Source organism: Erigeron canadensis, chromosome 2, assembly GCF_010389155.1.
Source record: "Erigeron canadensis isolate Cc75 chromosome 2, C_canadensis_v1, whole genome shotgun sequence".
Classification (NCBI taxonomy): Eukaryota; Viridiplantae; Streptophyta; class Magnoliopsida; order Asterales; family Asteraceae; genus Erigeron; species Erigeron canadensis.
This window is the reverse complement of record NC_057762.1, coordinates 46,045,337-46,059,397: the sequence shown is the minus strand read 5'-3', so window position 1 is coordinate 46,059,397 and position 14,061 is coordinate 46,045,337. Positions and strand designations below refer to the sequence as shown.

At 31.8% G+C, this 14,061-nt stretch overlaps 1 protein-coding gene and 1 pseudogene across 2 annotated transcripts; both read left to right on the top strand.

The window, feature by feature from the left end:
• Window positions 1-2,672: 2,672 nt before the first annotated feature.
• On the top strand, window positions 2,673-5,695 carry LOC122587216 (annotated as a pseudogene).
• A 1,528-nt stretch (window positions 5,696-7,223) lies between these two features.
• On the top strand, window positions 7,224-11,176 carry LOC122587303 (putative hydrolase C777.06c). 2 transcript variants are annotated; one of them, XM_043759433.1, is made up of 12 exons: window positions 7,224-7,455; window positions 7,830-7,948; window positions 8,052-8,164; window positions 8,712-8,753; window positions 8,823-8,878; window positions 8,976-9,052; window positions 9,149-9,268; window positions 9,824-9,900; window positions 9,990-10,053; window positions 10,168-10,218; window positions 10,301-10,349; window positions 10,648-11,176. In XM_043759433.1, the coding sequence occupies exons 1-12, from the start codon at window positions 7,284-7,286 to the stop codon at window positions 10,764-10,766; spliced, it is 1,059 nt and encodes a 352-aa protein (XP_043615368.1). In that variant the 5' UTR covers window positions 7,224-7,283; the 3' UTR covers window positions 10,767-11,176. The 2 variants fall into 2 exon arrangements, with proteins under 2 accessions (XP_043615368.1, XP_043615367.1); XM_043759432.1 differs by having other exon boundaries at window positions 7,821-7,948.
• Window positions 11,177-14,061: the final 2,885 nt, after the last annotated feature.

Sequence of the window (14,061 nt, the reverse complement as noted above, 5' to 3'; positions counted from 1 at the left end):
TTGGAGCGTTCAATGGATCATATAACGTTGTTTGTGCTTTTTCTACCAAGTCTTTCTTTGCTGGTACGATCATCAATTTGTTTTACTTTTATTTTCATTTTAATAATAATAATAATAATAATAATAATAATAATAATAATAATAATAATAATAATAATAATAATAATAATAATAATAATAATATTTTTTTATATAATATTACTAGTATTAATATTTGTATGTTGTACGAATTGACCATATATTGTACAATTTATTTTTAATATAGAAAATTATATCTAAACATGCACCCATTTAACACATGTGATGATCAAGGCTGGTGATAAGGTGGGTAAAATGCGCGACGGGCTGAGGCCCAATTTTTTGGGGACTAATTTTTTATTTTTTTATTGTTATATATATATATTAAACGTTATATATACTTACATATATAATTAATTAAACCCATTATAAAATTTTAACAATCACATACAAAAGTTAAACCATACAACTTAATCTATATAAAAAAGTTTACTGGATTAAAAAAAAGGTTATCAGCCAATTTATTATGATGAATGCTAGGAAGACTACACGAATTCTCGTCTACGTATTATGGTTTATTATTTCAGTAGTATAATTTTGCATTGTTTTTCAAATTATTGAACATTAGTTAGTTTCATCGATATAACATTAATTTATTTTCGTTCTTTTACAATTTATTGCGCACAACATATGGGCCTTTTTTTACGTTCGGCCTAAATCCATATATCTTGAGAGACGGCCCTAGTGATAATAGCCTAATATTGAAAAACATGTATTATAAAAATATTAGTCAACGTCTAATATTGATATTGGTAAATGGTAATGATCTCACTTTATTGCTTAAACTAATGATAATAAGATATGAGTAATGTTATATTAAAGTTTACATCTTGTTTTATTTAACTTAGTAGATAGATAAATAATTAATTTGATGCATTATAATTTTTACTTTGTCTTATGAAAATTCAATGGACGGTTATTAATATATAAAGTACTACCTTTTAAACTTAGGACTGTATTATCCTTTTCCATAATTTATTAATAAGTTAAATACATATAAAAGTTTTTATTATTTATTTATTGTCATGTAGATAAAATAAAATAGTTTTAGTTTTGTAAAAGGTGCCACATGTTAATTTAAGAAGAAATCAATTTTGTTTTAATTTATTGGTAGATACTAGTCATAATACCTATATGATATATGGATTGTTTATATATATATATATATAAACACATATATCGTATGGTGGTGGTGGAGATGGACAAGTCTAAAAACATTGTATTAAGTTTCAAATCATAATATATTTGACCAGTTCTTTTATTTTCACACAAATTTTAATCACAACTCTAAAAGTAAAACCATTCATATTCATATTCATAAATTTAGGTGGTTGAATTACCTTGACACTATCCCTGTTGGGGGTTATGTGGGTACCAATTCGATACATGAGATCAAACAATTCCTATCAATCTACCGTTTTTTTAAGAGAAGTTTATATACATCACAACATCCAGTTAAGCAACATGGTTAGATTAAGTCAGGGACGACTCCACAATGGGGGCAATGTGGGCAACTGCCCCCATTTCAATTTTAGTACAATGTAATTTTTTAAAGGTATATTTGTAATTTTGTTCTTGAAAAATATAAATAAACAGAAAATACATATAAATGTCACAATCGTTGTCATACGTCGCTTCTTTGGAAGTATGTTACTTATGTTGGAAGCATTAGTTTTGAGATAAAATCCTCTATTGATAAATTAAAAATCTTGAGATAAATTGATTTTTAATAGAGTTTAAAAAGAGAAGTTGAAAAAAGTGTTCTATTTGTTTGAGTTAATGTATCATACATTGATAAATAATATAGCTGTATGTGAAAATGATATTTCTTTTCAAATTATTATATAATAGTAATCACAATAGTCAGGTGAAAATTTATGTAGAGACTAAATTGCATATCATTGATTTCGATAAACTTATTTTATGTTGTTTAATACAATGCAACCCCTCCTTTTGCACATTTGCCAAAATTGCAATGACCAATGTTCAAGTTCTCATAACTAACACTCACACATTTTAAGAGTCCATATTTTCTAAATCTCATGTGAGGGTCAATTCTTAAAAAAAATTTCCTTCAAAAATAACTCTAATAAATATAACAAGAGAATTTTAAATTTGCCCCCTTACAGAATAAGTTCTGGCTCCGTCCCTGGATTAAGTGGTTAACACCCCTGTCTTTGGAAACAATGGTTCAATCCTGACCCCATGCAAAGGTGAGAGATTTTATTCTATCATTTAGATAAAACTTGGAAGCAATCTCTTTACCCAAATAGAGATAATATTGTTTACATCTAAAACTTCCCATACAGCGTGACCCAAAATCCATATAAAACGGGTTTACATTTACATTTACAAATTACAACATCCATTTACTCATTCATCCATCCATGATCCATCCATCCATCAATAAGTGATGCGCAATCAGCCATCTAAACCCAATCATGGTTTAGTCCAACTTGTTTTAACATTCATTCATCCAGCCCAGCCCATCTAAAAAACCCAAACCGAATCAACAAACACTCTTTGTAATTTTGTATATCAATCGGACACCTACCCACCCCTTCTTTCATTTTGCAAACGGAATCCCTATATCTATATCTTTCTTTCCCTCCTTTTCTCTTCATCGACATCTTTTTATATTTCTTTTTTTTAAGTTTTTATTTGTATAATTAACTATAGGGTTTGGTTTCATGGCTAATAACAAGAAAGAACAGTTTGATGTTTCCGATCTCGACGATTCCTTTCCCGCCGCCGCTTCATGTAACCCTCTTTTTCGTTTCTCCCCAAATCCTGTTTTTTTTTTAATCCTAAATTATATAATTGATATATTTATTTTTTATTTGTAGCTCTTAGTGATGAGGATCGTGCTGGACTTGTTAATTCCTTAAAGGTTTTTTTCCTTATGAAGTTTTTAATTTCCTGTTAAATATAGGGTTTATTGTATATGTATATATATACATACGGTTTTGATGGGTGTTATTGGGTATGCAGGATAAGCTTCAGTACTTGGCAAGACTACACCCTACTGTTCTTCAGAATTGACACCAACTGTCAGGAAGAGAGTTGAAGTTTTAAGAGGAATCCAGGTATTTTTATTGATTTTCTAGATTTTGATTGTTGTGGTTAAGTATAATTTAATATATATTACAAGCTAGTATATTATATTTGTTGTATATATGTAATTTAACAATTGTTTTTGAGGTTCATTGATATTGATTTATGTAGCTGGCTGTGAATAGTTAAAACATGTGTGTGTTTGTGTATGGGGGTGGGGGAGATTTAAGCTACGAAGCATGAGCTCGATTTTTTGTTGCTGATTGATATAAGATGAACTATTACGTATTAGCTTAGCTAAACACCTCCTTGTTTTTCAAGTAATTGTTTGTTTATGAGATTATTAAAATTGAGATGAGTATGTGGCAACATATGCTTTACTTAACTTGTAAATGATTCTCCTCATTCACTCTTTTTTATTTTCATTTTGCGTGTCACATCTAACATTCTCACCAGATACCTTTCTTGGACGTGTTGGTCTATTGTATTCTAGTTATTAGTTTTTATTTATTCATAAATATCCATGTGTGTTATGTGTGTTATGTGATGTCTGCCTGATAATATTATAGTTGACATACTATCTGCATACCAACTACTATCTTATTAACTCGACCTTAAATATTTAAGCCAACCAAAATATAATGGTTGTTGTAGCTTGTTTTTATATGATATCAATCCATGATTTTTGACTTTCTAAACCGGGTTAAGTTTATACTTTACCACATAACCTTTAGCGTTTTCCACATTATTTTACTAGTCTTTATGCAATGCCAAGTGTTACTTATATCCTATCAATGTACAGAGTGAACATGATGAGCTTGAGGCCAAGTTCTTCGAAGAAAGAGCAGTTCTGAAAGCAAAATACCAACAACTGTATGCTCCATTATATTCAAAGGTGTGGACTGGAGTATTTTGTAATTTGCAGTTAGCTTACCAGGGCCAGATTTTCCATTTTAATGCTGCTTTCTGTTCTTAATTATGATGTGAAATTTGCAGAGATACGACATTGTGAATGGTGTTGTTTTTGTTGATGGAGTCAATGATGAAGCTACAATGGATGGTACAGATGATAAAGCTAAATAAGGTATTCAGTTTTTAATACTATAATTACTTCTTTCTTTTCTTTTTCTGTCCTGCTATAAATTAACGACAATGGCCTTGCTAAATGGATTTTATAGACAAGGGCGTGCCAAGTTTTTGGTTAAATGCAATGAAGACCAATGAGATATTGGCTGAGGAGTTACACACTGTTTTTAGTTACATGGATTGGGGTGATTGATTGTAGAGTTAAATTTTTTTTAATCATGTGTATTACTACCAGATTTCAGAATGTGATGAAGAAGCTCTCAAATATCTGAAGGACATTAAGTGGTGTCGTATAGATGATCCCAAGGGATTTAAGGATTGAGTTTTTCTTTGACACCAATCCATTTTTTAAGAACTCTGTTTTGACAAAAGTTTATCATATGATTGATGACGATGAGCCTATTTTAGAGAAGGCAATAGGAACAGAGATTGAATGGTTACCTGGAAAATGCTTGACACAAAAGATATTGAAAAAGAAGCCACAGAAGGGATCCAAGAATGGTAAAGCCATAACCAAGACCGAGGACTGTGAAAGATTTTTCAACTTCTTTAATCCTCCACAAGTGCTGAAGATGAGGCTGACATTGATGAAGACATGGTAAAATCTTTTAAGAACTTGCATCCTTGATCAAGCTTTTAATTTAATTCTTATAGAGTTATAGCAACTGATGCAAGTATTTGATTTGCAGGCCGAAGAGCTTCTAAGTCAGATGAAACAAGACTATGACATTGGGTGAGTTTTGGACATTGTTAGTCTTACCAGTTATCATTTTTGTAAGTTTGTCATATCTGAGATCTAAAAATAACATATACATACATAAAGTTCAACCATCCGGGATAAGATAATCCCTCATGCCGTCTCTTGGTTTACGAGTGAAGCTGCGGATGCCTTTGAAGGTCTTGAAGATGATGATGAGGATGATGAGGAAGATGACGAAGAAGACGATGAGGATGATGTTGATGATGATGACGATGGAGAGACCAAGGGCAAAAACAGAAAGAAGGTAATATATTTTTTGCAATATCCGATTAAGTTACATAGTTATTCAGCCATAGACCAAATTGTTTTTTCTTCTCTTTTACATGATGTAAATTTGCTAAATTCTGGGTAGAAGATGATATTTTTGAATATATTGTTAAATTTCTTCTAAATATAATTTGTTACACTGATTTCTGGCGTAAAATTATTCTGATTGTTGTTATTGTGTTGTGCAGAAGGGTGGCTATAAGCCTGGTGATCAGGGTGAGCAACCTCCTGAAAGCAAGCAACAGTAGGTGCCGTAAGTCGCTGCTAGTTTTGTTGGTGTTCTGTGATCATTTTTTTGTGTCTTGAATCTTTATGTATTCATTCTGGTATCTGGCTCCCATGTTCTTTTGTATGTGATGAGTCTTATTTGTCTGTTCAGATCTCTAGCTTTTGTTGAATTCTAGATTCTTCCAAAACTAACTTATGGAATATATTTTATGGTTCTGGCTTTGTACTGGTGTCATTTTACCAATTCGGTGCAGAATTGATCTCATATTCTAATCTATTATACTGGTTATCATACTAGTCTACCTTTACAATTAACGTATTGGGTCAGGATTTTGGATGATTCTTGCTTTAGATATATAAGGTGATTTTGTGGAAATCTTGATTGGTATTTACGGTTGATTGCTTTAGACACCTTTGTTTTTTTAATTCTATTTCTGATACTGGACTAACTTTGTAGTGTTCCGCTATGCAGTTTTACTAAGTGCTAACTTCGAAGTAGTTGGTCATTATACTATTATAACCTGTTCATTACCATTTCTTGCATCTTATATACAATTAAGCATATAGTGTGAAGGTCGGCGACAACTCAATTAGACCAGCAGGTGCATAAGTTAAATTTTGGATGTTGCTTGCATCTTAATTTGTCAAGAAAAAGACTTTAACAATCATCTGAAACTTTCCCATTTCCATTATATTGGGATGCCAAGACATTGTTGTGAACAAGCAAACATGTCGGCATTATTGTGACGATTTACGACAGGAACTAAGAAGGGTAGTGGTTTGATCTTTGCATCCAAAGATTACCTGGCCTATTATTATTCTATGGGCCGGTGAGTCGGTGACTGATGCACAGGTCTGGAGTCCATTGAACTCATATATTCGACATACACAAATAATAAACTGCTTGTAAATTATGTGTGGAATAACATTAAACTTGGACTGGTGCAAAACATCGGAGGGGAAGGATTCCTTAAAATTTTGTTCATAATTGTAGAATTTACATTATTTTTTGGATTCCTTAATTTTTGTTTATAATTGTAAATTTACATTTTTTTTCTTATAATAGTCGAGTAAAAAAAGTTGAGGATTTCCTATTTAATAATATAAATATGTTTATGAGCTTATTAAATGCTGAACAACACTAGTGTTTATAACTAGTGATAAAGTCAAAAAGAAAGGGCCGATCTTTTTTTATATGCAGGTTTAAGATTTTGATGCAACCTTCGGCAGCGACGTCGCTGTTGAAAGTGTGGTCAAAAGTCAAAAGTAATAAAGACAATGGTTGGTTACTTTCAGCAGCGACATCGCTGCTGAAGATCTAGTAAAAAAAGTCAAAAGTAGAAAAAGGTACTCGACGTGTAAGACGTGACACTCACTTTCAACCGCGGGTGGTCGAAATACTAAGGTCGCGTTTGTTTCATAGAATTTGATGGAATTGGAATTGAATTTCATTCCTTAGTGCGTTTGGTTGCACAAAGAAGAGGGAATCTCATTCCATAGGAATGTAAACATTCCATCATTTGATGGAATCTCCATTCCTTGGGTTCCTTCCATCACTTGAATTTTCAAAAAATCAAAAACATTCCGTCAAATTCCATTCCTTCAAATTCTAATTCTTTTGAAAGATTTCATTCCTTCCCAAAACATTCTGTGAACCAATCGTGCCCTAAATATTCCCGGTTGAGGGTTGGGTACTGGGGCTTAAATAAACCATGGGTTTGTGTTTGTAGGGTTAGAAATGTAAAATTTTGTAAGAAGAGGTTTGGTTTTCTTGGACAAGGGGCTCTGCAACTAGCGTTAGCAGTGTAAGATGGTAATAAACGGAGCTTCCTTGACGACCCGTTTCACTCATCTGACCCGACAACGACACCTATCCTTTTTTCATAATAATTCTAACCCCTTATCAGTTTCACCTTCCAAATATGGTCCTCCTTTTCAGTTTCATTTTTCACCTGCAGCTGCTTCTCTGCACTCAATTTCAAGTAAGTTTACTTTCCCATCTAACTTTGCTCTTTTCTTTAATATACAAACATATTCATATATCTAGTATATATTGTTATACAAATGATCCTTGAAAGGGGTTTTCGGATGTCTGGAATCCTTTTAAAATAATATATAGGGTGTTTGGCATTGGAAGTTATTAAATGATTGGGAATAATCACTTGTGACAAAACGGGCTGGGCTGCAAGAGATAGTGCTCGACCGTTTGGAATTGCTTATGTTGTTTGAATAATCGAATGATCGGAATCAGTTTTGTGTAAATTGATAATAAAAAAATAATCACATAATCGTAATCGTTATCACTATACATGCCCAAAAATAGTCACATAAGTGTAATAATGTAAAGCTGCTGCAGGTGTGCAGAAAGGAGAGCAGGTATCTATCGAGCAATCCGAAATCATATTTATGGGGACAGGAACCAGTGAAGGGATTCCACGAGTGAGCTGCCTTACCGATCCCTTAAAGAAATGCCCGGTACTTATCAGCCCAGATTTAATCGTTTGTAAGAATATGCGGGTTTAAAAGACGTATGATTGTAATTTTCTATCCAACACAAGTATCTCAATGGTTTTTCCAGGTTTGCTCAAAAGCTGTGGAACCGCGAAATAAGAATAAGAGACTTAATACCAGCATTCTTATTCGTTATCCTAGACCCTCTGGTGTATCTAATATTCTTATAGATGCGGGCAAGTATGTAAAAGATGCTTTCATCATTGGTTTCGTTAGCACTTCATGCTTTTCACTTTGCATACGTTTGTTTCTTAAATGTCTTCACTCAGATGTCTATCTAACTTTGTCAGATGTTGCTAAGTTCCTTTTCCTAATATCTAATCACATCAACTATACTCAGCAGCTATAGCTTGGGTTACTGGGTTAGAGTATAGATGGAAAGTTTTTTAGAATGGGTCAAAGCAACTTCAAGTCGTGTTGGTTGACCTGCAAAGACTTTTTTGGTCTTTTCTTTGAGTTCTGTTAATAAAATGATGTACTATGTTTGATTGAAAACACGATTATCATATAATGATCCATTTTTTTTTAAAAGCAATTTAGAAAGCTTTAGTAATACATTTTAGTATGCTACAGGTGACTTTTAAGACGTTTGATCCATTTCTTCACATCAATATATATTCACAATATGGTGATACAAGTTATCTTACTTCCACATCAACAGGCAGGAACTGCTGCTTCTTGAAGTGAAGTGCTATAACTGACTTTTAGTTTGTTTTTCGCCTTACAGGTTCTTCTACCAAAGTGCTCTTCGCTGGTTCCCTACTTATGGGTAAGATTTTTATTTGATCATTTTCTCAATACAGAATACTTGTCAACCATTTATTGTTTATTTTGTCAGGATAAGAACATTAGATGCAGTGGTAATAACTCATTCTCATGCTGATGCAATTGGAGGTCACAATGTTGAATTTGTTGTATTAGTTTTACATTTCCATAGGGTATGATACTAGTTTTGCATGTCCCCTGAAGTTGATTGGAATTACTGTTATAGGTTTGGATGATCTTCGTGATTGGACAAACAATGTCCAGCCTCATATTCCTATTTATGTTGCCGAGCGTGATTTTGAGGTTCAAAGTTAAATCTCAGTGAACACATAGATTCTCATATAATCACTTACTGTAGAAATAATTACAGGAAGTTGACCTTTTATAAATTATCTGCAGGTGATGAAAAAAACCCATTATTATCTTGTAGACACGAGTGTGGTCACACCTGGAGCTGCAGTCTCAGAGTTGCAATTTGATATCATACATGAAAAGCCGTTCATAGTACATGACCTTAAGGTGGAGTTTTCCTTTTCCTGAAATTTTCTTAGAAGACTAGTCTTCAAAGCTGTTCCTATCTTAGATCCATGATTTTTTTAAACACATTGAAAATAGTACCATGTATTCCCTTCATTCCTGATATGATCACCAGACTTTTTTAAATCTAATTAGTTTGAGTTTTTTTTACCAAATATTTGTGACCTTCTGACAAAGCTGAATGGTTTCAGAATATGAAAAAAAAACTTAATGACTTTCAAAAAGTAGGATGTTTTATTTACAATTACAATTAATTGTTTATCATCCAAATTAGAAATGAAGTGAAAATGTGATGCTATGCATTGTGCTTTGGTCCTTAAAATACTGTAATATTGAGAATTCGAATAATTCTACTTTGTGAACATAACAATAAAATAGAGCACTAAAAGTTGCATGTAAGTCCTTTTACCCAATTAAAACGTGCATGCAAGGGTTTCAGGGTCAAAGGCTAGACTAGTTTATGGAAAAAGTATTATATAATATATTTAGTTTACATTACCTTATTATAATGTGACAATTTGTGTGTTGTGTCATCAGTTTACTCCGCTACCAGTGTGGCACGGCCGTAACTACCGTTCTTTGGGCTTCCGCTTTGGCAACGTGTGTTACATCAGGTAATAACGTGAAACCAGTGCTCTTTGCATATCATACACACAGACACAGCTAATTATCATTTCTGACACTAATCATTTAATTGTTGCAGTGATGTTAGTGAAATACCTGAAGAGACATATCCCCTTTTAAGAGACTGTGAAATTCTTATAATGGTAATCACATCCCATCCACCCTCCTCTTTTCCTTTTTGTAGAATATCCAAGCTCACTTTTGAAACTGACGTATAAAATATACTCGTACCATTTTTGTGCGTCTTTACTTTTTAGGATGCTTTGAGACCTGATCGATCTTCTTCAACACATTTTGGACTTCCAAAGGTTAAATTTCATGTATTTTCTATTCAATCCTCTCATTATTACTTTGTTATCATGTTGGTGACCATGTCACTTTTAACCCTAGGCTTTGGAAGAAGTACGAAAAATCCAGCCAAAAAGAACCCTTTTCACAGGTATGTTTATCCTATATGTACATTTTTGTTCATCTGTTTAACCACCTAAAGATCTCTTCTTAATCTGGAAAATTCATAGATTCTGTTCATTAGTATAATGATGCAACTTTTTAGGATATAAATACTTGATTATGTCTTGGGCTCCTTTTAACCTGCTAGACCCTATCTAACTCATTTCCCCTAATAGCTATATCATGAGTTAAAAACTTAAAATAGCCACCCATATTGGAAAGTAACATGTATCTAAAATGGATGCACTAGTAATCAAATTATTTCTTGATTTTTGTGATTGTTAAAGGTATGATGCATTTGATGGATCACGAAATAGTGAATGAAGGTCTCTTGAAGTTGAAGGAAACCGAAGGTCTAGATGTACAACTCAGTTATGACGGGCTTCGTGTTCCAATAGACCTATAACACTTGGCACCTTTCGTTACACTCGCCTTCCTAATTTTCAAACGGAAAACCCTTTATTCGCAGCACCATATGAAACAGTAGTTGGATACGACTGATCCTCACATGCATTCATTTTTGGAACCTGCCTGCTTTAGATTACATCTATGCACCTGCCACGCTTCTAAACTTTTGGTTATGGCACGGATTTAGAAAGTGGCTGATAACTTTATGGCAAATCGTGAGTTGACGCATTAGGATGTACATTTTGATGCAGTCATGAAAATCTTGTCAACTTCTAAAGGGTTTAGCTGATGTAATTTCTGTTGAACTTGGGGTCCATCATATTACGAATGATGTCATTTATTCGTGAATATAACGTAAAATGATACTACCTCTTTATAAAAATCTGAATATCAAATGCAGTTTTGAAATGCGGATTAGATTACTTTTTATAAGAAGATATGATTAATGCTAATTAAATAGCTTTTTATAAGAATATATATGATCGCACTTAAATCGGAAAACGATATGGGTAAGAGCAGGTCACCAAGTTCATCTCTTAAAGAACACCACTAACTGCTGCACTGTGTCATTGTAATATAGACAAGTGACGGTAATGATTTAGTTATGATTGTACTCATTATTACAAGTAACGTTCTAAAAGATACATACAAATTTGTTAGTTTCTCACTAGATAGATATTTCACATGTCTAATACCCGTAATAGATTGTGATCAATATCATTATTTCTGATACATATTCAATATGTAGGTATGAGTTTTTCAAAAAGGTGTTCATCATCTCCCCACAGCCAGCTCATATATATATACAAATGATCAAAGTGTAGGTCCATCTAACTTTTGATATTTGGGTACCCGTGAACTCTATATATGTTGTAAATTGAACGAATGGACCATGTAAAAGTGAATAAACCACTCAAAGTTTTCTGTACAAATTATTAATGGGACCCGGGCCCGATCTTAGAAGTCATGGGTTAGCTTTCATACTTATAGTAGATTATAACAATGAACGTTTCGGCTATACAATTTCATAAAACCCGTTTTCAATGAGTCAAAAAAACTCGTGAATGACGACAGTGTATCTTCAAGTCTGAGGAAAGATATGGTAGATCTTTAGTGCCGAAATGCCATTTTTGCTTTCAAATTGGTGTATATCCGGATATCCCTATATGTCTATATATATGTGTATGTGTATGTCACCATCATCCATGTATATATTTTTTACTAGTCCTAATACCCATACAATGTACGTTAACTATAGATTATATCATAAAGAAATTTGAATATGATTTGCGAGTATGAAATAAATTATGGTTAAAGTAAACCGATGATCGAACCTAAGTTATAATAAATATAACATATGTTTAGTTAAAGCTTTAGATTTAACTTAAAATTTTAAAATCACAGCAAAATCAAAAATTGTAAGCATATAGGATTACGACAAATAGTCTTGTGAGCATTTCGGATCGTAAACTCAACTTTTTGAAGTCTTCGTGTTACTAACTTATTAAAAGTAATATAAGTAATAGAACTTGAAGAATTGAAAAAGAAACAGAGACAACTTTATTAATGAGAAACCGATCAATCAAATAAGGTTATATGTTTTGTATCCATAAACTAAAAGTTAGAATTTAATTCTGAATCTAATAAAAAAATTAAATCTATATACAACCAAAAAAACTAATTTAATAAAATAGATAAATTGAAAGGACACAAGTCGATCAAGAATTACGCCACGTGTCGATGTACGAAATATATATAATATGATATATAATATGATATATAATCTAGTTATGTATGCATTGTTAAAATATAAGTTAATGATCTAATGACATTTAAGCAAGTAAAGGTTATATGGTTTTGATTAAGTTAAATTAAATATTATAATATTAAAAAAAAAGAACTAGCTACTGCAATAAAAAGTTCAATATAAATGAAATTTAAGATAAACAAATCAATTAACATTATATAATTAGTTATTAACTCAATTTAATATCTAGGCTAGTTTAAAAAGAGTATAAAACTAAAATTAGTAAACGTAATTACGTAAAGTTCGAATGATTCATATGTTCTTATTTTTATATATTATTATTATCCATAAGATTATGAATTTACTCAAATGATTCAATGTGGAGTATTATATAATAATATATTATTACATTATATGGTAAGTTGATATATATCTAATACTAAGGCTAAATGGAGTGGGGAAGATGAAAAGGAGAAGATATCCACCAAGTGGCAAGAAAATTTTGGTGGGAAAAGAGGGGAGTTGTGTTCCAGGCGAGAAGGAGAGTTGGAAGGAGAGTTTGGGCGAGAGAAAAATTCCGCCCAAAGGTGTTTTGGGGGCTTAAACGGCGAGAGGGGTGGTGTTCCAAGCGAGAAGGAGGGGATTCCGCCCCACTCCGGATAGCCTAAGTATGAAAATTGACAATTGTATATACGTATATATCTATCTATCTAATAAAATAGTAGGAATCTGAACAATTCTTATAATATTGACACATAGGATTATAACTTATGTGGCGTTCTCATATTTTTTTAAATAATATTTATCTTATTTATCTAATAAAAATTTTTTAATAATTTTTAAATTCAACAAATTTATATTGTTTTTGCAAAATATATGCAAAAAATATTTACTTTCATATTTTATCATCTTAGTCATATCTTTCTTAAATAATAATACAATATTTATTTACTTGATTTACAACATGACTCAAAGTTTTTTGATTTCCAATCGTTTGATTTTTGCCTGAGCTTTAAACCAGCAAACGACTATACAAATTAAGGTGGCCATATATTTATACATTACCTTTAAAATTTAACAGAACATAAACTGTACAAGTTCGAACCTTTGCATGCCATATTAAAAAAGATGCTAATAAAAATATACTTACAGTCATATATTATGGTCTATAAACACATATTTACATAAACAATTCAATCCACTAACATACGGTTTGGACAATACATTTTAGAATCGTAATGCTACGACTTATTTTGATTATATTTTGAAAATTTTATTGTAAACTTGAAGGTACTACTCATATATTCATAACAAAATAAATATGAAAGGATATAAATATATACTAAATTAATGTGTGTATATATATATAAACCTTCGGTTTGGTTCGATCTTAGTATTCGGTTCGGTTCTTTCTGTTTTTGGTTTTGGTTTGGTTGCTGTTCACCCTTAATAAAATGTAATGTAATGTGTTTAAAATAATAATGATACGGTAATTGACCATGAACTATAACATATCTCTTTTTACATAATAAACTTATAGAATAAT